This window comes from Porites lutea, chromosome 8, assembly GCF_958299795.1.
Source record: "Porites lutea chromosome 8, jaPorLute2.1, whole genome shotgun sequence".
NCBI lineage: Eukaryota > Metazoa > Cnidaria > Anthozoa > Scleractinia > Poritidae > Porites > Porites lutea.
Genome location: NC_133208.1, coordinates 10,162,316 through 10,189,948, shown reverse-complemented (window position 1 = coordinate 10,189,948; position 27,633 = coordinate 10,162,316). Strand labels below are relative to the sequence as shown.

At 40.3% G+C, this 27,633-nt stretch overlaps 1 protein-coding gene across 1 annotated transcript in view; it reads right to left on the bottom strand.

Moving 5' to 3' along the window:
- Window positions 1-7,524: 7,524 nt before the first annotated feature.
- Window positions 7,525-27,633, bottom strand: part of LOC140946332 (uncharacterized) — a 53,887-nt gene continuing 33,778 nt past the window's right edge. Inside the window, exons 3-7 of the mRNA XM_073395431.1 lie at window positions 27,370-27,480; window positions 21,288-21,401; window positions 19,202-19,312; window positions 17,534-17,644; window positions 7,525-7,715 (exon numbers count right to left, since the gene is read on the bottom strand). Of these exons, the coding sequence (XP_073251532.1) occupies window positions 7,606-7,715; window positions 17,534-17,644; window positions 19,202-19,312; window positions 21,288-21,401; window positions 27,370-27,480 (557 nt within the window). The 3' untranslated portion in view covers window positions 7,525-7,605. The remainder of the gene's footprint in view (window positions 7,716-17,533; window positions 17,645-19,201; window positions 19,313-21,287; window positions 21,402-27,369; window positions 27,481-27,633) is intronic.

Below are 27,633 nucleotides of genomic sequence, written 5' to 3'. Positions count from 1 at the left end.
CCACTCAGTTGGGCTACAAAGTTCTCTGGAACATCAGCATCAAGGAGCCTCGAAATACAGGTTTTCCTGACAGAATGATTAGTTACTTGTTTTCCCTCTTTATAAAGGCCAGCATTCTTCGCTGCAGTGGACAGAAACTTTCCTATTTCATTTTTTCGAGGGGTGCCTTCATATAAAACTTCTTCATTTGATCGTCGATTATGCCGGACCGCCAAGTAAAATGATCATTCTGGTGCGTTCATTTTGCACTGGCCACTTCCAGGACATCTCGCTGTATTGGTGAAAAAAAGGGCATCCTCTTCGTCTTCGTCGATAGTGTGAGCAGCTTGCGGTTTGTTTCCTTCGCGTGGTCGTGAACAAGTGACTTTCGCTTCGCTGCAAGGACTTTTCTGGATTTTTCGAACTCATTGTCCTTGAGTAGGTTAAATGGATATTTCTTCTCACTTAAGTATCGCTGTATACTGCGCTTAAAAAAGGTGGTCAAGCTCGGGCGCAGGTAAGCTTTCAATTTTCTCATTTTTCATACTATTAGCTTCCATGTAGCGGAGAAGAGTTTTCATATCAGTAGCCGTCTTCTTGTTTGTGTTTGCACTTTTCTGTTGGTTGATAAAATCGTCTATGGCCTCCCTGCTTTCGGTGATGCCTGTTTCAGTTTCTGCATCAAAAGTTTCCAGATCTTCAGGATAATAAAACTGTTCGTCTTCTTTATCCATCTTTGAAACTTCGGAAAAATTACAATTTTTTTAGCTTTTTCTGGTAGTTTCGCTGTGAAGAATGGCAATATTCACATTTTTTTTTTCGCTGTTTTGGTTGAAAATTTTGAATTTGCCGGCTTTGCTCCAAAACGAAAATACACGGGTTGGACCGTTTCCATGGAAACGGTCCGTACTGCAAAATCCTGACCGAGAAAGAACCAATCAAAGCACAGGGATTTGCCTAAGACTGGCTTTGCCACATAATAAAAGATTTTATCACACCTGAATGGCAAAAAGATGTGCGATCTATTGCACGAGAGACCGTTTTAGCTTTGGAAGAAGCAAAAAAACTTTCTTCTGCAAAGATGAGAAAAGGAAAATATGTCCCCTCAATGCCAAAAATGCGCAAAGAAGAAAACAAAACGCTTTTTCCCAAATCATGAAATGTGCCACGTTTGCGCTGTAAAAATGCGAATTGCCCCTTGTGAAGTTGAAATGTTTTGCCCAAAATGCGGCTTGATCAAAGCAAATGTTTTTTTTTCACAACCCTTGTTAGACAAAAAGCAAAAATCAAAAAGAGCATTACTTGCTCAGAAGGATCAAATATTATTTACAACGTATAACGCAAAGTTTTAAAATCTTCGTATTTATTAATTGAGCAGGTTGTTGTGGTCTTTCACGCTTTGAATGAATTCGCCGATTTTCACAAAAAACAAAATACAGCTTTTACATTTCAATAATTATTGATTTTGTCACTTTTGGCAAAACATCAGAACAACGACCGCAAATACACAAGGGAACGTAAAAGTGGACAACGCGTTGTCCACTTTTTCTTGCGACTGCAAAGACACACACACACACCAAAAAAGCAAAAGAAAAAAACACACGGATATTTTGTTCAATGATAGAGTCGTTCGCTCCCTTAAAACTAACATCGCTGTGTTGAGAACGCGGCACTACCATAAGCCTTGGAAAACATGGCCGCCATTTATAAAAGTTGTTTTGCTCCAAAAATACGCAAAACCATATCATCCGAGCAAAACAAATGCTCAATAAGGAGACAGTTTTCATTTGCGATGCCACAAAAAAGGCTGAGTGATATAAACAGGAAAAACCAAAAATCAGAAAATTTGGTCTATCGCTCGTATGAGGTAAGAGGAAATGATCGGCTTGCTCGCTTTGTTGTCAATCCCAACTGACGTACATTTAGGGCGAAAAAATGCTCTGCGTGAGCTTCTGCGCATCCCTTATCGCAGGCTCAAGGCGGGCTTTTCTGTGTGCTGATTGTGTTCGACTGTGTTTTTTTCTCACTGAGAGAGTTCGGACTGAGACTGAATGAAATGAACTAAGTGTGAACGTTTGCTTCCCGAAAAGCCTTTTTACCTTTGTGTGGTTTTTGTTTTTCGTCACTAGTAAATACTTTTTTACATGCCCAGATTTATTACCTTTGCAGAACCAGCTTTATCCTTCTCTTCAGTCAAAGAACCATTTGTGCTCTTAAGGTCATTTCCTTAGTAAAAGAACCTGACATAGATGATGTACATGAAACTTGGTACACTGATGTAACAAGTCAAGAAGATTTTTTAAAAAGTAATAAAAAGTGGGGGTCACGGTGCTTGTTTTGACCTCACAATGCTGACAAATACGGCTATTTAGGACCATTTGACAAAAACCGCTTGCAGCCCAAAACTAGACAGAAAGGAGAGATTTCTTCGATTATGCATGTGGTATCGCACGGAATTTGACTTTAATGTATTATTTATTCACTTACGTACTAGAAAAAAGCCTTTTAATGCCCTTGTTTTTACTTTACGCTCCAAAGTAGAATTAAAATATGACACACGCTATTCGACCCCCGTAATTGCTCAATTTGTACAATTTAGTAATATTGCCAAAAAACTGAACATAGATTTGTGCCAATTTTTTACTTATCGAAAGGAAGCACTGTCCTTATTAAAATCTTGAAATGAAAACTGGGGGTCACCGGACTCGTTTTTGTGGTAGAGCTGCAGATAGTGCACACCAAATGCATTTTCGTCGATTTTTGAGGGAGGACTGGGCGAGTTTCAAAATAACTTGTTATGTGAAAGGGGGAAGAAAGTATTAAGAAATCCGTGTTTACAGAATTTACATCCGGGATGTCACATTTAGAACACAATGTGATAAAGAAAGCGTTCAAATGAAAATCAAAGTGAGTAAGCACAACTTTAGCATCCACTATCGAGGTTCTCCGTGAGGAAGTCGAACTCAGCAACACGCGTGCTACTTCCGCTATGCACATTCCCAACACCTTGTCTCACCTTAACAAGAAACAACCGCAAGCAAAACTTCCAATAGCGTTTCTCTTCAGTCAACTTAAATTAAAAAACAAGTTTCTGTACGCAAATTTCCTTTTCCCTCGTTGTGAAGTAGAGAACGACAACTGCCGGCAGTGACTTCAAAACAATTGACTCTGCCCATAAACAATTGTTGGAGCTGGATTTGTCTGAGGCGAGCAAAAGAAATACTCTTATGTGGAGTTTTCTGTATTTTCTAGTGACTGGCTGAGTTAAATGTGCTTGAATGAAGACCCTCGCGTGGACCAGTTATTCACTGAGTTAATATATATATTTAGCCAGGGCTAAGAGCGAAGCTCCCATTAATAAATTAATAATTTAAATCAAACAATAAACTTGTAATCCACAAATCAGTTTACTTTATGGCACGTTGGTTCATGTGAGTTTTTAGGGAACGGCTAAGTGATTTTAGAGCAAAGTCAGCCACCCCAACCCCCCCCACCCCCCCTTCTCTGAGAAAAATAATTTGAAAACAGTCCAAGAGTGAAACAAATCTTTCATGGAGTTAATAGCTCGATCACATTTAAGAGCGATCACAGTAGATTAGGCTTAGTGGAAAACAAATCCTTGGAAAACATGCAAATCAGGCCGAATTTTTTTGCGCTTGACGGCAAGTTTACTTTACAAAATTTTGCCAAAAAATCTAGTGGCGTGTAAACCTGAGGCGCTGTTTTATCATACAGATCTCGGACAGAACGCAGTACACAATTTTGCAAGACAAATATTACACTCTCATTCAATATTCAGAACGATCGAAGCACGGGCACGCGTGGGCTTTTAGCTATTCAATGCGTTAAAAAAATTCAGACGGTTATCCTTTTTCACAGGCGCCAAATTTGCAGTGCGAGCTGTTGTGTTTGAATGAACATTATTACACTTATGATTCAACATGATATTGTTTATTTTTTATCTAATAGTTTTATAACGATGTGCAATCTTAAAAAACGATTGATACGCGTGACATTTTGCTGCAAGCGATGTTCATGAACGTTTGAAAACAAACGGCACAGCGATTAAAATTGCAAGACTTAAGCAAGAGAGACTAAAGAATCAATAAAAGACATGTAATTCGGTGAAACATTTACAGAGAAAACAATTTTCATTCACGAAATGATAGAAGTATTGAAGTGTCTCTAAAAATCCTGAGTCTTTAAGCCTAAAACTTAAGTTTATGTTTTAAGCCGGCAATTGTCAATTGTCATATTGTCTCAAATCTAACAAACGTGCATAAACTAGCCGTATAAACTACCCTCGACCTCATAACATTAGATTAAAAAAACATCAAATACAATAATAAATTAGGCTTACCATTAACTAACTAATCAGAGCATAAAAATTGGACGTAGAGCGTGACCAACGGGTGACCATGGTGAGAAAAGTCAAAAGCAACCAGACTGTCTTCTCTGCCTGTAACGGGTAATAGCTGGCTGGATTTTTGCGTCTGTGGTCAGTTTGAAATCAAAATTTTAATAGTGTGGCACATAAACATAACATATTTCATATGAATTTTAAAAAAATAAACTTGAGCCTGCGATCATTTGAAAACTAGTTACTTGTCAGCGGATAACTTCAAAAATACTCAATCTCAATAGTTCGATACCTGAGCCCGCGAGACGATGAGGTGATACTGGTCAGCGGATACACTGTTTTGACAGCTGTCAATTGATCACAACATTGATGGAACATTGATGAGCAATACCTGACTGTGCAATATCAGTTTGTTCCTTGGCTCCCACACTAGCTAGAAAGTGTGAGATTAAACATCGATATACTTGTGGTACGGACGGACGGTCGGGCGGTGTACGGTCACGTGATAACGGGTAGAGTTACTTAGCTATGGTGCTCCTCACGCGCGCGCGCGCGTAGAGCTCTGTTATCAAGCTAGAGGTAAATCATGGTTTGGCTGCGAAGCTCACTGCAACTGATCTTTTAAGATCTTTGGGTAGGTTGTTTTCGTACAAAAAAATTCATTTCTTCATGGTCAGCAAGACGTTTTTGCAACAATGTAATTTTAACTTTGTTTGAAGGAAATCCTACATACGCGTAGGTTTTTGACAGATGCTATGCATGTTCAACTTGACAACACAAAGCATAATTTATAATTTATCTCTTGTTGCGCGAAACGATCAAGTTTAAGAATAAACTATAGTTGCTTTGAAACCGATTTTGGGGAAGATTTTACTGGATAAAGATTGACTCTTTTTCTGCCTAAATATCGACGCCAAAACTTGACATAGTGGATTTTGTTTATATTTCAGTGAAGCGAAGTGTTCGATCGAGGATGGGTTTAAAATATTAGCTTGAGTGCGACAAAGTTCAGCGACTTCAAACACGTTGTGGGCATGCGTTATTTTTTGGGGGCAAATCACTGTGCAAAGATAGTTCGTTTTTGTGTCCAAAGTGGGCCACTGGACCTTATATATCCAGGAACTTCCTTATATGAACGCATCTGGAAATGTGAATGCATCGGACCTACACATGCACGTTTCCAGTATAATGCAAGGAAATTAATGTCATTAATGTCCGTTTTACTATGAGGTATTCTTCGACAAAATTAAGTCATGAGAAGGTTATAACCACAGCTTCCAACTTCTGAAGACAAATTGCTTGCTCTTTCCAGGTTAAGATGAAAACCTTTCATTATTAGGCGAAAACATATTTGAAATCCCGCCATTTTTTCAAACCCGGCCAGGGGATCTGGGCAAAAAAGGTTACGCATGCTCATTACGTTTTTCCACCCTCAACAACTGACAAGGTAAACAAAACAATCCTTTTTTTCTTATTTCCCGTTCGCATGAGCATTTTGTTTCATCAAAATCAGGATGCAAATACCAGTGATCTAGATAAAACTCCTCATCCTGAGTTAAGCAAGGTACCAAGCGTTTTGAGAAAAATCCACTTTTCAGCATAAAACAACCGAATCTGGCTATATAATGTAAAATCAGGAGAAAAAATTGGCAAAAGGCGATTTATAGGTTTCTTGATTAAGAAATCCTTTAGTGAGGTCATCTGAATAAAAGTTATAGGGCTGTATGTTGTTGTGTTATTGTTGATGAATAAGCTGTAGAAGGTGAATCGTACTGTTCAGCCTGTAAAATAATGTTTTGAATAACTCAGTAAAAGGATTGCAAGAGTTGCCTTTTCTTACAAGCGGATTTTGGATCACGTGAAATCAGCGCCCTGGTGATTTTTTTCAGTATTATTTCACTTATAAATCCAAGAATGTGTTTTAGTTACTTCAAAATAAATTGCCAAACGAAAACGACTGAGTTTTATAAGAGAGCTCGGCAAATTTTATTTATACAACACTATACAATAGTCCAGTATACAACTTTATTAGTTACTCCTGTATGCGTTTTTCAGTTTTCGATACTAACTTACAATTTACTAAATCGATGCTAATTAGAAATTGTACAATGCAATTTAAAACCAATGAAATCAATGGAACCTTGAAGGTAAGCTGAAGCATTGTGATCCTCGAACCCTTGTTTATATGGGTATCAGACCAGGTCACCAATGAGGTCAACATTGATTGACTCGAAAATGGTGTTTATCAAAACTCGTATAATTCATGCCCCTCTCCTACACTAGGAAAGCTTTAAGGATTTATTTTTTTCCTCTGATGCGAAACTCCATGCTACTATATTATTCTTTAAAATTGTCCAGTTCTGAATCAGTCATTTTTTATTCATTTATTCTAACAACAGCTCTGATATTGGAAAATGCACTATAGAACGCTCTCATAAAAGCTAATCCTTATTTGTTTATTTACTTATTATATGTATTTATTTACTTAGAATATACTAAAACAATGGATAGTGTTTTACGCGCGCTCTGATTGGCTACTCAATCAGCGAGTATCCTGCATTATTCACTGATTGACATCCAGTTCCTCCGAGCGAGCGACGCCAAACTCGCGTAAGTTGCGAGCAAATTGCCTTCCCGGTTTGCTGCCGTAACAGACAAAGAAATTTCACAACTAATCAAGCAAGCTGTTTCCGAAACTGATACACGAAGAAAGTGAAGAAGTTCGGGGTGGAAGTTTTAACAGGTAAGGCTCTGTCTTTTTGACTTGAATTTATCGATAAAACCAGCGAAAAAGGTTTGTTGTTTACAATTGCAAATTAAGCGTAAGTCTTGCGTTACTGTTTTATAAATAAGCTTAAAACTAAATTTAATAATCCTTTTTACAGAATGATTTTAAATACAAAAAGAATTCACAACTCCTTTTGAGGACATTTCCCCGCAAGACCTAAACAAATGCCTTCAAAAGTTTTATTTGTCGGGCAAGAAAAAGCGACGACCGCGGCCGTTCGGTCATTGCGCTCCAAAATTGTAATCGTTGTAGGCAACAGTAAATAAGTTAAAAATCATTACTTTTGTGCTCAATTATCTCACTGTTTTAGCATATACTAAAACAATTATTCACCTCAGTGTCGGTGGCTAGTGGTGGATTTTACCTCGCCGCTAACGTGGCCTCGGTAAATATTCACCACTAGCCACCTCCACTTCGGTGAATAATTGTTATTTATTTATAGAATTTCTATCATTTTACAAAACTATGGATGAAGAGTTCAACATTTGTTACAACTTAATGCGCAGTTTTCAGTCATATAGTCTGCATTTTTTGCACATTCCCCGCTTTTAGCCCAGTCTTCACAATGCTTGTTTTTATCTCTGCAGCCTACAAAGAAAATAAATCAAAATCTTTTGAGAGAGAGTGAGAGACCTACAGCTCTATTTCTTTCTCAAGGGCGGCAAGTCAAAGTTTTAGGCTACAATGGAAGCTCTCGTAACCGACACCTTCAGAACGCGAAAAACGTGTCCGTAACTGGAACTGGCCGCTTTCGCTGGAATGTAGAAATACCGACTTTGTATGGGAGTTGAGAAAAACGGGGTTTCATGAAGACGGCCGTAAGTAAAGCTGTCCACTTACGAGAGTGTCTGTCAGGAGAGCTTTCACTGTAATTGTCAACAGTCCAGGTTCTGCGCGACTGCGGATAATCTTTCTTCTGTCGAAACCTGTGTTGAAAGAACATTTACCATTCAAAGATAAACCTTGGAGATTTCCGATTTATTTCAGTCTAAAAGACTTTTTAATATAAATCAGATGGACGTAAGGGCATGTTTAGTGTAGGTAGAAACTCTCAGAGGTTGAACGCAAATTCGACCTTATGAGTTCCTTTCATAAGGAATGCTATATTTTCCACTGTTCGTTAGCGTCCAGATCTATAGCAAGAATTCTGTTTAGTTGTTCTCCTGTCAACCGTCTTCTAAAATCAGTATATTAATGCGAATAACAAAGTCCGAGTGTCTTAAAGTTTCCTGGACTGAATTTTCGTCCTTTTTAGCCTTGCACCTCAGTGACCTCACTTATTTTGTTTACTGTAGAAGCCCCTTTAAGGTGACTCGACCCAGTTTTTTTGGGGGGGTACCATCCTACTTTGAAGCTCTCTGGTATCCCCACCTTTACTTTTATCGTAAGTCTAACACATAGAATGGATAACATATAGATCAATCTACAATATAACATAAAAATTTTGGCGATCGGAGTAAATGTCACGTGGTTATAATGCCACGCCCCTTTGAGGTCTGAGTCGAAAATCTGCTGTTGCCGGCATTTTTTCGTGAAAATCTCTCGGCTACACATAGTGCGCATTAGTGCCTTGCGCTGAACAGAGTTTCACCAAAATCGCAAAGACCCAATTCGAGAAATTCAGCGGTTTCCAAATTTAGGTCATAATTTATGCGAAAATGATAAGCAAACTTTACACGGATTATATCTAATAAACTATGAGATTCATCTCTTTATTTTGGGCATCGTTATAACAGATGGGTCCTTGCAAGTCAGCAAAACGCTTTAGGGCCTTGTAAATGCGCGCGATTTCGAGCAAAGTAAACATATAGAAATTATAGTTTTCGCTATTTGTTGACGTTTGTCAGCGTTTAAGAGTCCTTCTCACGAAAAAAGCATTTTCTTAAAAATTCGTAGTTTTTTTTCCTTCAAATTTTTTCAGGGCCACAATTGATTAACTAACTACCCGGACTCTGAATTTCATGGTCATTGAAAAACTGTGACATTATCTTCTTTAAGCCCAAACTTGAGTAAACATTGAAGATTTTTAGCGTTTTGGCTGAGTTTGTGCTTTGGGAGTTGTCTATTGTTTCTAGTCTGTCATTATACAGCATTCTTGTTCAGCACGCGTGCAATGACCACGCTTGGCTGACTTCCGAATGCTCACCGAGATATTCCCGTCACGAGTTGGTTTAATTATTGGCTTGCATTAAACCTATGAAAAAATGATCTTTTTTTAATAGTAAGTAGATTTAGTGTGTAGCACTTCTTGATTTTTTTGCAAAGGCACAAGAAGCACGAGAATTGATTAAAAATTGTGACTTAAACCTCTACGTATCACGCGATGGCCTGTCTCACTGTACCAAAATTATTATATCTCGGTGAGCGTTCGGAAGTCAGCCAAGCGCGGTCATTGCACGCGTGCTGAACAAGAATGCTGTATAATGACAGACTAGAAACAATAGACAACTCCCAAAGCACAAACTCAGCCAAAACGCTAAAAATCTTCAATGTTTACTCAAGTTTGGGCTTAAAGAAGATAATGTCACAGTTTTTCAATGACCATGAAATTCAGAGTCCGGGTAGTTAGTTAATCAATTGTGGCCCTGAAAAAATTTGAAGGAAAAAAAACTACGAATTTTTAAGAAAATGCTTTTTTCGTGAGAAGGACTCTTAAACGCTGACAAACGTCAACAAATAGCGAAAACTATAATTTCTATATGTTTGCTTTGCTCGAAATCGCGCGCATTTACAAGGCCCTAAAGCGTTTTGCTGACTTGCAAGTACCCATCTGTTATAACGATGCCCAAAATAAAGAGATGAATCTCATAGTTTATTAGATATAATCCGTGTAAAGTTTGCTTATCATTTTCGCATAAATTATGACCTAAATTTGGAAACCGCTGAATTTCTCGAATTGGGTCTTTGCGATTTTGGTGAAACTCTGTTCAGCGCAAGGCACTAATGCGCACTATGTGTAGCCGAGAGATTTTCACGAAAAAATGCCGGCAACAGCAGATTTTCGACTCAGACCTCAAAGGGGCGTGGCATTATAACCACGTGACATTTACTCCGATCGCCAAAATTTTTATGTTATATTGTAGATTGATCTATATGTTATCCATTCTATGTGTTAGACTTACGATAAAAGTAAAGGTGGGGATACCAGAGAGCTTCAAAGTAGGATGATACCCCCCCAAAAAAACTGGGTCGAGTCACCTTAACGACACTCCTTTATGAAGGATTGCTATCCCGACGAAAATCTCAAGTATTTTCACTTTTTATTGAATTCACATGCTTAGTATGTACAATCCCTTCGGATAACAGATCTTTATGAGACCCAAGTAAAACGATGTCGATCGGTTTCCCTGGTAAACATAAATTTGCTTTGCGGACACTAGCGATCAGCGCACTGAATGCTTCCAAGAGAGAAAGAAAAACGGAAGAGGCCAATAATTTGTCGATGGTTTCTTCTTATGTTCAGTCCGCCGTAAACTGGAAACGACAGTGCAGTCATCCAAAGCCCGTGTTCATAGAATATTTTCAATGACCGCACTTAAAGCACTGAGTGCCCATGAATTTCAGTATTTGTGGAACTACTTTTGTCAGTTGTGCTAAGATACAGTTTAGACATTAGCCATCTTTTTTATTTTTAATTTCTTCTAAATGGAACGCTCTTGTCTTTGCGTCAATAAAACGTGTCTTCCTATCGTTTATTCAGCGATGATGCTGCGTAATTGGAAATACAACAAACCCGGAAAAATATTTTGGATATTAATATTTTTACGTAATCAATAAGTAAAGAAAAAACCTTAGCGAAAAAGAGTTACATAATCCTGTCCTGTCACCGAGACAACTATGACAGTTTTAGATAAACCCCAGCGGCGGTTGGGGATCATCTAAAGTTGTCAGGCCACACCTTGGGCATCTCCTCCTCTTTGATCCTCGCAAGGGAACAGGACATGTTCAAGAGAAGTGAAATATTTTGTCGCGCTCCAGCATTGAACAAAGACGTTGGTTAAGAGCTCCCCGCGATAAGTCGGGCTTTTTTCCCCGTGATTTATCTGCGATTATCGGAGGCAAAACGAAGAGTGGAGGCTAAGTATATATTCAGGGATATACAATTTAATGATTCAAAAAGATAGCATAAGCAAGGCCTTAGGTCAACTGATTTCTCGTAAAAACACTTCAGGGTGTATAGGTCGAGCGCGGTTGCTAAGTAAGAGGATTAAGGGCTAATCCCACCTCCCCCTCTCTTGAATCCCACATCCCCTTTTCTTGACATTTTGGTACTTCTATAAAAATGTCTCTAGGCAAAGTTCTTTAAATAGGAAGCAAGTCAATCAAATATTTCGATAACGAAACGAATTATTTATAACAAATGTTCTTCCAGTCCTTATCAAAACCTAATCTCTTGGGCGGGTTGACTTTTCTTTCGGAACGAGTAGTGGTTCCTGGAACGGGACCTAGAATGGAAGACTTTTGACCAGATCGTAAAGCTTCTTTCTTCTCTACCAGAACAGGTGGCTGATCCTTAAGAGCTTCAGGAGGTTCGGGCTAAGGGCTTTCTACTGACTATTTACTTCTTTAGGATTTGGATTGAGCTGCCGTCTGTTTCTTCTAACAGTTACATTACTATCAATGTCGAGATGATAGGAACGTGGCTCTTTTGTTTTGGCTACTACCACTGCGTTCTCTTTACGATCAGAGATATAAACACCACGATCGCTTGGTGGCAGATTTCTTAGCTCTTTAACTGCATGTCGTCGGTTATAGTCTTTTGTTTCCTCGGTCTTAATCTTGGCTTCCTTTTCACGGAATTTCGTTGACTCGGGAACTTGCGGTGTTTAGATGGAGTAGTTGGAAGGGTGGTGTGCCTTCCCATGCCTAGTTCAACTGAGCTAGATCCGTTTTCAGTTGGGGTAGCTCTGTAAGCGAGGAGTGCTTCATAGAGATCGTCGGACATATAAGGAGATTTTTAGTTGTTTGCAGACTGCTTGTAATGTGTGTGAATCCCCAGTCTTCTGCAAATTTGGCGAATTCCGCTGAGCTGTGGTCCGTTATCGGAGATCACGGTTTCTGGAATTCCATGGCGCGCGAAAATCGCTTTAAGGTGCTTGATCACTTCTTGAGAGGTGGATTTTCGATGTACTCCAATGTCACAATATCGCGAGAAGTAATCTACCACGAGGACCAATTCTTGTCCTTTCCATGCGAAAAGATCGGTTCCTACTTTTTGGAATGGACGCTCGGGTAACTATGAAGGAATCATGGGCTCTGCACGGTTATTGTTCGTCTTAATGCAAGTAGGGCATTCTCTGACAAGGTCTTCTATCTGCTAGCGGAGATTCGGCCACCAAGACACCACTTTTTGTCCTTTCGCGGCATTTCTAGATACCTTGATGAACTGTGTGTGTCTTGTCTAATACATCGAGCCTTAACGCCGAGGGAATGATGACTCTCTCGTCTTACATTAGAATTCCCTCCTGAGCAGTGGTTTCAACTCTGTACCGTCAGTAAGGTTGGAGTGAACAATTCAGGTGATGTTTCTCTGGGCAGCCTTCGCTGCAGAACAGCTTAAACTTTGAACAAACTTCATCTTCACCCTGATGAAGGCGTATTTCTTGCAAGCGGCGCTCTGTAGTTGGCAGGCATTCTACTCTGTGTGAGACATAGAGGTTTAAATCTTCATTGAGTAGCTTCTCGTCTTTCGTGAGATTTCGGTGAAACGGCGCTCTTGATAAGGTATCAGCTGTGGCAGCACCAACGGCTTGTGGTCCTTTTCGATAAGGAACTCTTTACCGAGGACAAAGTTGGAAAACTTTTCGCACGCGGTGGTTGCGAGTGCTTCTTTCTCTATCTGGCCATACCGTCATAGAGCGCGAAGCGTAGGCAATTGGCTTCTTTGTGCCATCGTCTTGGACATTTAAGAGGACTGCTCCTAATCCGTTCGACGAGGCGTCTGCAGAATAATAGTTTCTTTTTCGGGGCAGTAATGAGCGAGAACTGGCGCTTGGGTCATTTCTTTCTTTAGGCGAGAGAAACATTCTTCTCGAGCTTGGCCCCAATGCCATTCGTTCTTGCTCTAAAGAAGACTGCGAAGAGGAATAGTCTCCTCGGACAGGTTTTTGATGAACTTCTGTTGGTGGTTGATCATTCCCAGGAATTTTCGTAGTTCCGCAGCATTTTGCGGTCTCTCCATCTTTTCGATAGCTGCTGTCTTGTCTGGATCGGTTCCCATTCCTTGAGCGCTGAAACTATTGCCCGCGAACTTCAATTGTTTCCTTGAAAATTTCCACTTGCCTTGGTTCAGGGTGATTCTTGCTCTGATCAATCTTGTTAAAACTGCGTCAAGTCGTTCATCGTATTTTTTTGCGTCTTTCCATGCACAAGGATGTCATACGTGATGCATATCACCCCTTCCAAACCTTCCAGCTCGTTTAGCATTCTCTTTTGGAATCTTTCTGGTGCTGATTTTAAACCAAAGGGGAGTTGCTGAAAACAATGTCTGCCAAAGGCAATCAGAAACGTGGTTAGGAGTTGAGAGTTTTCTGCTAGCTTCTCCCGCCCAAACCCGGAATTTGCTTCAATTGTCGTGAACACTATGGACTTTCCAGTCTCTCCTAGCAAGGCGTCAATCTTTGGAAGTGGGTAAGTTTCACGGCAAACATTTTTCACTTAGCTTCGTAAGATCCACACATATTCGGATTTTCCCGTTTGGTTTAGATACTGTGACCATTTCAGCGCACCAGTTTGTAGGCTTGTCGACCTTTCTGATTACTCCCAGCTTCTCCATTCTGGCAAGTTCTTCCTTTACCTTGCTTTTCATCGGTAATGGAATAAGTCTTAGGGTCATGATTGCAAACGGTTGAGCGCCTGGGTTACACTTGATTTCATACTCTCCCTCAAGTTCTCCCAATCCGTAGAACAGTTGAGGGTATGTTGCTTTAATCCTTTCTTCTTAACTTGGACTTTGGATTTAGCCACTAAATTTAGCTTTTCAATCGCTGGCTGTCCCAGAAGAGGCTCTTTTAGACCTTTGGTGACATAAGTGTCTTCCGTCACACTTGTTTCTCCCAGGGATAGAGTGTCACGAACTGTCTCCATGACACGAAGACCATTGTGATCGGGTCCAAAGAGTCTTTTGAAGGTGGAGTGAAGTTATCCTAAGTTGCATTGGCGAAAGACTTCTTCAGGAATAACTGTGACATCCACGCAGGTATCACTCTTGAAGTCTATTTCAGAGTTTCGTATTAACAGGTTAGTATGCCATTTCTTCAATGTTTCGATTGTGATGAGAACTTCATTGACTGTCGTTACAGAGATATCATCTTCGTCCGCATCTTAATCAACTCTGTGGACACGTTTGGAAGATTTGCAGACCTTGGAATAATTACCCTTTTTGTTGTAGGCGTTGAAGGTGGCATCTTTGGCTGGGCAACGCTGAGGAGGGTAACCTGGCTGAGCTCCACGTCTGTAACAGGATTTTTGCTTCTTTTTCGAAGAACTTCTAGTTTGCTTGGGTTTTGTACTTCGACGTTTTTCTTTCAGGACCTTTCCTGTCGTGCATTTCGGATACGTCGGTGGCACTTCCGTTTTTTTTTTAAATTTGATCTTCATGTTTCGTGATTTCGCGGATATAACTTCTTAAATTTCTTGACCTAGAGTTAAGTTGTCATTTGCCATGAATCGTCGCCTAAGATGAGAATCACGCAAACCAGCTATTATTGGAGTGTGCACCATTTAGTCCCGAAGGTCCCCAAAAGAGTGGAGGTCGGCTCTCTTCTGAAGATCGTCTATAAAGGTGAGGACAGATTCTGTGTCTTGATGAAAGCGTCTTCCGAACTGTGTTCTCTCGAAGACTAAAGCGACATTTTCTTCAAAATGATCCTTGAATTTTTATTTTACATTTGCGCGCTGGATATCTTCACCTGACAGTTTTGAAACTCGCTTGATTAAGGCATGGGTCGCACTTGGGAAAAGTTTTCATCTTTGCCGGCTAAAAAAACACAAAAATTCGAAACCGCAACCGGAAAAGAAAACTTTTAGTCCAACCGAGGAGGGTCGCATTAGTGGGAGTTAATAGTTTTTGCTTTGACACATTGAGAACTTAAGAACGCCAGATACCAGAAAACATTTTTCTCTTCTTCGTCTGAACCTTTGTCGAAGGATCTTTTCCCTCCATTCCCAGTTTCAGGAGGATGGGACAGATAAAGAAGACCAGAAAGTGCTTGGATGCGAATAGTGCATTGGGCTTGGAGAATAACAAACCTGTGAAGCGTTTGCTTGTGTAGACGGGAACTGGTTCGCCTTCAATAGAGCTAGTTCCCGTAAAAACCTTAAAATAGCGAAGGTTTATAAGCGAGTGAAGTCCTTGCCTGTAGAGAGTTTTCGAAAAAAACTTGAAATGGCGAAGGATAGCCGAGAAGAAGCCTCTTCGAGAAGGTCTGAAAATTCGACCGCGTTTATTTTAAATTGATCGTGTTTCAAATGGATCACGTTCATGACAAGGCGCTGACAGTTACCGCTGTGATTCCTATTGTTTAGCTCGAGTTTTCCAAAATCTGCCTGCCCCACCCAAGCACTACGGCGTCTTTGATGTTTTTGCCGATTTTCAAAGTTTTTTCTAACTTGCAAACTCGGGGTCGCACTTAGCAATGTCCACCGATGACAGATTTCTACCGCAATGTAAACAAATTCTCCCAAACATTTGCCAAGTGCGACCCATGCCTAATGCGTACTTTATCTGACAGCCCACCACGATCACGTTCTGAAGCTGCTTCAAATAACTCGTAGCGCTTTATCCAGTGGTCCCAATTGCCTGCTTTTAGATCAAACTTAGCCGGAGGAGGAATACTAAAATTTGCTGCCGCCATTTTCACGCTTCCACTTTGTGGGTTTTCCGTCGGTATTGAGCCCGTTGAAGAACTAGTTTATACTGCGGCTGTGGGCGGAGAATTGACTGGCGTGCTTGATTCCTCGATTATTCCTTCGGATCTTGAGCGTTGGAAGTCATTCACACGATGTGAAACAAGGTTGCGAAACAAATTTATTTCCCCTACCTCTTGTTCCTGCTGTAGAATCCCACTACTGACACCATGTGCGATTATCGGAGGCGAAACGAAGAGTGGAGGTCAAGTATATATTCAAGGATAAATTTAATTTCCATCCCGGAAACGCCGGGACCCCGCTAAGCGTGAAAACTGTCACCGCAAACGTGCCGCAGATTAGAAAAGTGACAACCGCCTGTCAAGTAAGTTTAGACAGCCGAGGGCGCGTAGAATTATTTATTTATAAATCGCTTTCCCAACAGCATCAAAGCAATGTTTTTAATCACTGATATGTTTTTTTTTTCACGGGGACATCGAACTTCAACATGTCCGCTCGGATAAGAACTCACTACTTTGGTTCTCGTTTCGTTGACTTTTGAAGAGTCGTCCATACTGCAGTGTAGAAGACTACTCCCCATCGCAATCACCAACAAAAACGTCATATATTTGTCCGTCTGGAACTGGAGAATAGCGTTTTCCTGCACTTGGTTCTGTTAAGTAGTTTTACTCCAGTTGCCTCCAACTCTTTCTCTTTTCCTTCTTTACCGTCAATCTACACAGCTACACTGTCAAGTACATGTTTCTGAATTTTTCTACCCAGTAGAATTCAATCGGGCGAAGAAACCGATGTTGGAAGACAGCGCTTTAATCACTCTTCACTTTCATTCTCCCAGTTTTCAGAACGAAACAAGGCGCTTGTCACAAATGAATACAACTGATGAAGGGTTTTCATTTTCCCTCCACAAGAACTACGGTGCGACTTATCCTCGGCACGCAATATTCTATTTGCGAGAATTACATCAAACGAGCCGGTCTGCATTGAGGGCTGAAACAAGTTCTCGGTACCAATCTGATCCCTCTGAGAACCAAATTTGAAACACAGACAAAGCGGGTGCCAGCTTGGCCTGTTATCAATCAACTTTGATTTCCGGAACGTCATTTTTCAGCCAATGGTATTTCCCTTCGTCTGGGCGAAGTACAAATGAACATTTATGAGGGATCGTTGCAAGCTCTCCTTTCCTCTGCCCCTCGCGGCTCCGCCGCTCGCTCGCGCGTTCTCGCGAGACTCGTTTCACTCGCCCAAATAGAAGAGCTTGCTCGCAGGCTAGGCTAATCCCACAAGTCACAGTATAAATCACGTGGCAAAACGCCCAAATGCATCACTTGATAAAGATTCCGATAGGGAATCGAAAGCTTGTGTTTAAAAAGTGTTTTCCTATCCTGTAAATTAAATCGTTGTTTATTATAAAGAAAAAAGTTTCAATGCCGCTGACTCTTGCACGGACATGTGCTGGCTACGTTTCCATCCCGACTTCCCGGTAACCTTTAACTGACGTTTAATAGCGGACAATCATCACATAATGGCTTCTTACTTACATTTTGAGCAGGACTTCCAACAGTTTTCTTCCATAAAATTTCTATTTTGTTCACATTGTCCCCGTTTAGCCCAGTCTGGACAAGTTTTAGGATGCTTGTCAACGCAAGGAGCTACAATAGAAAGAAAACATGATAAAAGTTTTTTGACCTGCGGCGGTACCGCGGAGTTCAGAACCTGACAAGCACGAAATACAATGACAAGTATTCACTCGGGCTCCGCTAGAGTTTCAAGTCACGGACGTAGTTTGCTTCGGAATCTTGGGCGGAAACGTTTTAGAACATATAATGTTCTATTATCACTGAGCTCCTCGCAGGTTGTCTATTGTTATCAAAGGTAAGAAAGTGTAGGCGCATTAAAAAATAAGAATCCTGTTCCACGTGGTAGGAGCCTGGAACAGGCTTAAAGGCAGACCTTTATACGTAGCATTCAAGTAGGCTTTCATTTGCACTAAATTTTGCTGTCGCCAGACTGTTTTTAACCTAAAACAGCTTTAACATTTGTTCTAGCTTTTGTCGGTTGTGAATGGGACGTCAAATTAAAAACCCCGAGAGAGCAGACAAGAACTCGAACTTAAAGATTTGGAGTCAGTCAGCGCCTTAATCACTACAGGGTGTTTAAAAAGTTCGTTCCGATTGTAAATTGTATTTTGCGCAAGGCATTTAATGCTTCCTTAGGCAAATGTAAACTGTTTCAGGTAAGAAATTTATCAAAATAACTGCTTAAAGCAATTTCAAACTAAAGTTTGAAGAAATTATATCTTTTTTTTAATTTTTGCCCCAACTGTACACGTACGCGAGGTTTTTCCCGCCATACTTTTCGTGCCCATGTAGTTTTCTATTTTGGTATTTTCATCGTTTTCGTTTATTTTCTCTACTCCTTCATGAAAATGAAGACCTACACTGGTGGTGCTAGATCTCATAAATCTATTTTTACGGTCTTCTGGATATTCAGTCAAAAAACAAATTGTTGAAGAAGTCTGAACGATGACAAAACAAGTGGTCAAAAGTAAAGACCTTAAAAGACAAACCAAGGCGTTGTTGGCCGTTTCTTTCACAAGCTGTGTGAGAAGTGTAAGTTGTAAGTATATGCCTAATAATTCCACAAAACAGAAAGGTAAAAAAATTTCAACTTCACATTATCAATCAAAGTTTCGAACACAATGGTATGGGTATAAGTTACCAAAAAATGTTGGAAAGCCTTGAAGAGAAAAAGGCAGTGCACACTTCATGCAAGCATGATGTCAGAAGGATTTTTCAACTTTATACCAAACTCATGTGATGTGAACCTGCTAGAGACCATCTGGATTATCGTAAACGAGACAACATACAAAGATCCAGCCCCCAAAACACTGGACGAGCTAAGACAGTGACTACTCTTTGCCTGGAAGAATGTGACTTTGGACGCGCTTTGGGAGCTCGTACATTCTATACCTCACCGCTTAGAAAATGTCAGAAAACATACAGGAAGACATTCTGGTTACTAATATTTTAGTTATTCAATGTTAAATGAATAATGAAAAACTTACTTAGATTTACAAAAGATTTTTTTTTTAATAATTAGTGAAATTTAAGCCAATAAAAACGAACTTTTGAAACACCCTGTAGATCATCAAACTACCGTTAAGATAGATGGCCTTAATGCAATATTACAGATTAAATCTAGCATACCACAAAACGAGCAACTCTTCCAACAATTCTTGGTCATGTAAGGTTGAGTCTTGAAGCATTGTCCATCAGCTGCCCACCGTATACAACCTGTATGGTTGTTTTCACATTTAGCTGAAAAAAAAAAAATTCCAAAGATGGCATAGCTTTCGGATAACCCAATTCTCGTTGCCATTAGGAAACTCCTATTCAAATTAGAGTACCATCTTACACTATTTACCATTTCCATAACACCTGTAAACAGACGCTGGTTCAAAGCGTAGTTTCCTTGAGAATTTTATTATGTTTAGCCGTATAACACCTGTTGATGAAACCTCTTGTCTAAAAGCTATCAAACAACCGACCCGAAGACTCAATAAATGATCCGAATTCAGAAATTAATGGGAAAGAATTAGACAAGACGTTAAAACCAGGGACCATGGTTCAACATTCCAGTGAACCGACAACTATGAGGCACTGGTTCTGCGTTAGAAAGTGCAGTAACTGCTGTAAGGTGACCCGTTGCACTCATTTCTTACAAATTTCTTGCAGTGTTCTGTACTACAGTAGAACCCCGATAACTCGCCGTGGCCGATCCAAACCTTCAGATAAGGGGGGGTGGGGGGGAGAGGCAGTCATTCAGACCCTGAGATAGGAGGGCCGGTGTCAAAAAATATTTTTTCCACGCTTCGGGCCTCAGTTTGGCCTAAAAATAAGGGGGGCCCGCCCCACACACCCCCCTGGACCCGTCACTGACTCGAACTAGGATAATTCGAACCTCCCACTAACTCGAGCTAAGTCCAGTTTCCCTTGAATTTTATCCCACTTTTCAATCATTTTTACTCAGCTAACTCGAACTTAGATAACTCGAATTCACCGCTAACTCGTACTAAATTTCCTTTCCCTTGATCAAAATTTCACTGAAATTTACCCGGTAACTTGAATTCTGGTTCTTGTTACTCCTCTCGAATGCCATCCCATTGGCTCTTCTTGTTGTTTAATCATTCAAAACACCAATGAAATCTCTGGTTAACGCTTGAGCAATTTGATTTTAACTGGTGCAACGAACAGATCACTTTTTATCATAAAAATGCCTTATCATATGTTACCGTTTCTGGTGAAATACGTTAAGCTTGCACTGCAGTAGCACCATACACTGAACTGCTGAAAAATCAGTAACTATCAATTTTTAAGACTGAAAATTGAATTTTGCAATCGACCCCGATAACTCGAACCCTCCCTAACTCGAATTGTGTTTCGTTTCCCTTCAGATTTCGAGTTACTGGGGTTCTACTGTAATTCTTTTCATAACTCCTCGGTGAACTTTTCATGGGTCTCTACCGTGTTGTCCCCTGCCCTGTAGCTTTGATTGAATGCGAAGCGCGTAGTATCATGGGAGATGTGCGCAAATACCTGGCCTTGTTCAAACGTTGGATAGTGCTATCCACTGCATAAATCACTATCAGGCCAATAAGTATTAGGGAAAGCAATTGCGCTATCCAGTGTATAGGCGTTATCCACCGTTTGATCAACTGTGGCCTGTTAAACTTCCCACAAAAAGTGTTTTTAATCATATATTTTGGGAGTTATTGTGTAGGTAGGGCTAACAAATCTCTCGAACTTGCAAAGTTTTCCCTTTTGTTCGATTTGATATCCACTGAAAGTAGTTTTTCTGCTACTGAACTCTGTGCACTTGATAAAAAATTTTGGGACAGAAATGTTTCGGGGGTTTTGAGAAACACACGTCCCTAGGTCCCCCCAACTAAAGCAGCCAATGGGAAATTAACAATTAATTACAACGGGCGCCATAATCAAGGTAGGAGACCGTAACTGCTTACCCTATTCACTTATGGGGTTGATTTCACAAAAATAGTCAGATGTGCTATTTTTAGCCCATATGCGCCACCGCAGGGATGAAATTCCACGCTGGAGCCTCGTAAATTTCCGGGTGCCTGCCTGAGTTTATGACGTTAAGGGTGGCGCAAGGTGCTTTAAAAATGAAATTCCACATTTTATCTTTTTGATGAAACCGCTAATACCTTGTACTTACGGTCTCCTACTTGCATCATGGCTCCTAATAAAAGCAATTATACTTGATCTGCTCTCCTACCGCAACTTGAGCAGCTTTTCCAGCAGAACTTATCCATGAATTTTCTGTTTGTTTTGCACTCTCCTTTCTTAGCCCAGTTAACGCACTTGGCCGGATACTCATTCTGACAAGGCGCTTTATGTACAATACCACGAAAAGAAATCATTTTAGGAAGTTACATCTTATCTTCGGGACGGAGATGGTAATCTGAAACAACTTTAAACTTTTGCTGCCCGCGTTTGGATGGGCTGGTGGAGAGGAGTTGTTAGGATGAGCAACAAGTCCCAATAACACGCAACAACATGCGGCAAAATGCAACATGGTGTGCAAACGGACGCAACATGTAACATCTAAAAATCTTGGGAGTCTGTAGCCAATAATGTTGCGTCCGTTTGCACGGGGCTTTAAGGGGTGTTCACATGAGAAAACTCGCACCGGCGCTAGTTTCATACCGGGACGACTCCTTGATTTCTTTATAGTGTTAATATTTTTGCATGTTTTTTCCTCGTTCCATAACCAACATGAATGAATTGACAAGAACTACTCAGACCGGCAGACCAGTTTCATAGCGAAACGCGTGGTCATTTCGCGTTTACATGGTACCGTTGCGAAATTTCGTACTAAAGTGAAATTCTCACTCCGGTACAACAACCGGGTGAATTCACCCCGGTGTGATTCGCGCCGGCATGACATTTTGTATGCTCGGAGACCCAGGGGCAGCTTGTCGGGGCGATAGAATGTTCGTGGTCAAAAATTACCTTAAGATCGGGAAGAGCTATTCTCGATCTTAAAGTAAACTTTTACCGACTAGCTGCCCCTGGGTCTCCGAGGATGGACATTTTGTGGTGTTTCCTGTAAACAATTCCAGAGCCACGAGAGGGAACCAGGCTCCGGTGTTATGTAACACACTCCCTTTTGTAGTGGACGTCAAAGGAATGGGGTAAAAAGCATGATACGCGTGCAGAGCTGTTGTTTTGCTCATAAAACCAATTGCTTTTTTTACGTGGTCGTTGTCATCGTGGTCGTGTTGCTTAAGGCTACAGTTTACGCCAATTCATGAATAAATAAATAAGACAAAATTTTGCTTGTTCTACATATTTTAAAACGCTTATATCTCGACTGATTTGGAGGCGATTTAGATAGAATTTTAAAGAGACATTAAAGAACGCTGGAAGTTTTAGATCGTTGTTTTTTATTTGGTAGATCGCGCTTTACGGTAATAGTTCAAGTCGCAGTATTGCCAAATTGGGCAAACGTGATTTTGTGTCTAAGTCTGCGGATCGAATAGAGGACAGCACCCTCTGATTTTTAAAGTAAATGACCTGTCAAAACCTGTAGTGTGTCATGACAGAAGCAGATTTTGCAATTTAAAGTTCGCCAGCAAGATACAGTGGAACCCCACCAACTCCAACTCGGATATCTCGAACTCCCAGCTAACTCAAACTTAGTCCAATTTCCCTTGTATTTCACACACCATTTTTCAGTCATTTTTACTCGGCTAACTCCAACTCGGAAACCTCGAATTCCCCTCTAACTTGAACTAAATTTCCTTTACCCTGATCAAAAATTTACCCCGATAACTCGAATAATCGCTCTAGTAACTCCACTCGGACGCCATCCCAATTATTCCTCTAGTTGTATAAACTCATAATCACAAGGAAAAGATTTATGCTTGCTTTGTGGATTTCCAAAAAGATTTGAACACGGTCTGGCATGTCGGGCTCCTGCATAAGTTAATGCAAAATAATGATGGTGGTTATTTTTAGGGTCATCCCCTCTTCATTTCCCGAAGGAGTGTGTATTTCCCTCGGGACGACAATAATTGGATTAAAGAAGAGCTGTCCACTGATGTTAAAGATTTTATAATCCCTTGGAATTTGCTTAAACCAGTTTCCTTAAAACAAAAAGAAAGATATGGGAAACCGGCATACAAACAGGTTAATGTGTCTAAACCAGCGAGACGAGTTCTCCCAGCTAAAGTTACTTACCGATTTTGTCATGACGCATCTGACGCGGGAATTAAATTTAGCTGTTGATTGGAAATGTTTTGACGTGGATGGAATTGCTTCCACATCAGCAACTAACAAGTCGTTTGCTCTGTAGCATAGGACTGGTACTGCGTCGCGATCCTTTCGACAGTATGAAACTTGATCGCATGATGAAAAGAACAATGCCTGTAGTCAGCCACAGCAGCTAACGGGCACGCTCGAGTATCTTTCTATTCGCCGGAGAAGAAGCGGACATGAATACGATCGTTCATGTAAGTGATGTAGTAGAAAATGAACGGCAGTCAGTCAGTGAGTCAAACTTTCGCGCTTTTTTTCTCGCCCCGTTTTTCCCACTATCGTGGAGCCTGGAACAGGCTTATTTCGAGAAAGGTTGTCGCAAAAAATGTCCGCGCGACAATCCCAAAATGTAACATGGGATATAATCAATACACTGTTCCTAACGTACTGCACCTGTCGAACCTACTTTTGTTGCTTTCTTTTAGCTTTCGTAAACAAACGTCCATGGGCTCTCGTGCCATTCTTTCAAATTTCTTCGAAGAACAGTGAACTCAAAACCACCCACAATACCTTTCGGGATTGTCGCGTGCACTTTTTCCGACAACCTTTCTCGAAATAGCTGTATTCAAAAGTCGCAAATTAAAACGAGCATTGTTCTTTCTTATCTCAGAGCTAAGGCGTGGAATGTAATTACCAACATATCTCGCTTGGTGTTCGTGTTTTAGTCGGGAAACCTTCGAAAGTAACAAAAATTGCCTTTCCCGACAATTTTGTGTCCAAGAATTCATAGCATACACAGAACTTTACGAGCTGACACCGGTCCAGAGCTTTTCCACCTTTGGAAATGTTTTGATCCGCGAACCAAAACAAGCAATTACCCAATCACGCTGCAAATTTTTAGTCACGTGACGCGAGACCCGTTTCATGAAATTTATGTATGACAGTCGAGGGTATTCAAGCATACGCATAAGAATAATTCTTATATGAGAAGTTTTAAACGCTTTCATTACTCGCTTGGATGAACCGTTTGTAGGAAAAGAGAAACGTGTTTAATATCTGTTTGCATGGACTAAATAGTGATCTCCGTAGTTTCTATCCGTATTGTCCACGCGGAGTTACAGTTGTATTTCACCCTGGCCTCGGTAGCCAGGGATCATGGTTTGATTTATAGGAAAGCGAACTTTGTGATGACAACAGTCTAATCATATTTTTTACTGGTCGCGAGAAACTGTTTGCAGGAACAAAATTTTGATTTCCTTTAGCGAGGATTTCGGTCGCGGTGAAGCCATGTGAAGATTTATTACAGAAAATAATTAACAGGAACAGCAGACAGCCAACTCAAATCCTTTAATAGCTCAAAATACCACTTCTCAGGCGGAAGGCCGACAATTTACCGACCGTAAGGTAATACAAAGTTTATTTAGCTTTGTCATTCATTCAAAATATTTCTCCATTTCTGATTGGCTAAAATCACACGCATAATTCATCATTACCAGCTATTGCCGACCAAATTTGAAAAATATTTGCGGAGCTTAAAAACCCTTTAGCTCCTAAACTTGCCGATTAAGGTGCACTATCGAAAATGAACTTAACATCGATGGAGGTAAGCATGTTTTAGCTTGTTTTTAAACTAGAAATTATTTTGAATGAAAACACACTCCTTGGTCTCTATGATTCTTCAGATGATACTCAGCCTCATTCAATAATTGTTTAATATAACCCGCCATGCTGTGACGTGAAACTATTATTTCGCACTGCATTTGCAAAAGTGGAAAAGCTTTGGGGTGGACACTACGGAAGGGAAACTTTGTTCACTGTAATGTGTCATGACAGAAGCGGAATTGTAAAACGGCGCGTTTAGAAAAAGATATTCAACAATTAATGAATGAGGCTTAGTATCTTATGAATAATTACGGAGATCGAGGAGGGTGTTATCTTCATATGAAACGAAAGCCGAATTCAATAATTGTTTTATTATTCATTCAAAATAATTCCTAGTCTTAAAACATAGCTAAAACAAGCTTACCTGCATCGATTTTAAGTTTATTTTCGATAGTTTATGTTTAGGTTTGTCCAGCTCCGCAAATATTCTCCAAATAGCAGATGTCGCCCTCCGAGTTGTCTTCTTGCTGTTTTTCCTATGCTTTTAGCAATTATTTCACATAGTTCCAGCTGTAGTTCTTACTCTTGAAACGAGTGAAGTCCGCCATTTTTAGTTTTTACGACGAAAAAAACTCAATCTCGTCCCCAGGTCTTCTCGGTTAACGGCACATTAACCTGTAGAAGGCTGCATTTTTGAGGTCATTTCCTCGTTAAACACAAAATTCTTCCAAATTTGGTCGTCAGTTACTGGTTATGGTGAATTATGAGTGTGCTTTTAGCCAATCACAATTGGGGAGATATTTTGAATGAATAATAAAAGCCATTAATTTCACGGATGACAGATTTTGCTCATTTAACCTTTTTGTGACGGTCGGCGAGGAGCGAAAAAACCGCATTTTTCACCAATTCCTCTTCTTTGGACTAGTTTTAAGCTAGTTAGCATAGGAATGGCTAAAAATGAGTTTTTCAAGAAAAAAGGCATATTTTCCAACTAATCTGACGTAATTAAACTGCATTTTTGTTTTTCACTCGTGCGCAAAAGCCAAATTTTTTTGCGAATCGAATCATGTTTCTCTCTCGCTCTCTTTTTTTCTTTGCCCTTCTTCTTTATTAGCGGTTTTGTTGCCCTCTTTATATCGTCTTTCTTTTGCATGGAATTGTGGCTGGCTAACATTTTAGGAAAAGGACAAATTTAATTTTCAAAAAGTAGTATGTAAACAGCAAAACTGGCAGTGGATTTTTCCCCAAGCTGTTACCTTTTTTGTGACTGTTTCTCTGTCAGGATTGGTCGGAATATCCAAAACAAGGTATCGCTGGAAAGATCTATCTTTGCTGACGCATTGTTGTGTACCAGTTTAGTAACATTTTAAACTGACAGCTAAATGGGTCCAGGAGGGAAGATATGCATCGTTCCACATGGAACGAAAACGACCAAAGCAGTTGTCGAATGATTAAACGATTATAACTTGCTGGTAAACTTTAAATTGTAAAATATGCTTCTGTCATGACACACTAGAGGTTTTCACCGATCATGTAGTCTGTACACAGGCTACCTTTTCCCAATTTGTCACTACTGTGGCTTAAAACGTTGCCCTAAAACGCGCTCTACCAATTAAAAGACAACCCACCAAAACTTCAACATTCGTCAATCATCTAAATCGCCTCTGACTCGGCCTTTCCCTGCTAACAGCGGTGTTAGCTGCGAAAGGGAAGAAAGAGAGGAAAAAGAGAGATCTCTACCATACCGCCGACCACATTTGTGGTCGAAACTTACTGGTTTTCAAAACCAGTTTCGTGCCACTGTTGAGACTGCGAGCTGGAAATGTCTAAGTTCGAAGTTGCTATCGCGCAAACAGGTTCTGTAAGTTTTTTCGCACGTAAATAAAACGTTACCTGTTGTTAAGGAAGCACCAGTACATGCGTGATACCCAACACATCTGGGGCCGACTGAAGTCTCTCACTTTCTTATCATTTTTCTCTTAACGTGAGAGACCTGTTCTAGTAGGGAACCTCGGTCTCGGCCTAGAGCAGCTTTTTTGTTTTTCGCGCATGCTATTAAGCCTTTTTTGCAAATCTCTTTCAAAATTTTTTCCTCGCTCTCTTTTCCCCTCTGCCTTTCCTTTTTATAGCCACTTTTGTTGACCACTTTATCTTCTCTCCTTCGCACTGAATTTTGGCTGACAAACTTTCCAGAAAGGGAACAAATTTAATCTGCAAAGAGTAGTAGGTGAATAGCAAAATTTGCAGTGGATTTCCCCCAAAATAGCTTTTTTGGGTACGCGCGCGTATGTGTAGCTATATCAGGATTGGTCTAAATTTGCAAAATGAGGAACCAGTAGTGGAAGATCTAGCCTTGCTGAATTTGCTGCTTACCATCTTCATGGCTTAAAGGAAGCTAAATGAGTCAGGAAGGAAAATTTGCATAGTTTATATGGAAATGAAACAAACAAAAAGGTCGTCAGAGGGTTAGTTAACATTCAACCAGCGTGACTAACCACAATTTGAACAACTTCTCCAGCACTTCTGTTCCATAAACTTCCAGTTTTTTCTACATTCGCCTTTCTTGGCCCATTCTATACACTTGTCATTTTCATTTTCACATTTGGCTGAAAACAAGCATTCAAAATTAGTAAGCCAGCCATTCACTCAATCCTGAAAAGTGGGTAATCCAGCCATCATTCGTTCCAAGTCCCCCATAAGTGCGCCAAACAATATAGTTATGTTGTCTTGAATACAAGTAAGAACAAAAAAGAACCGAG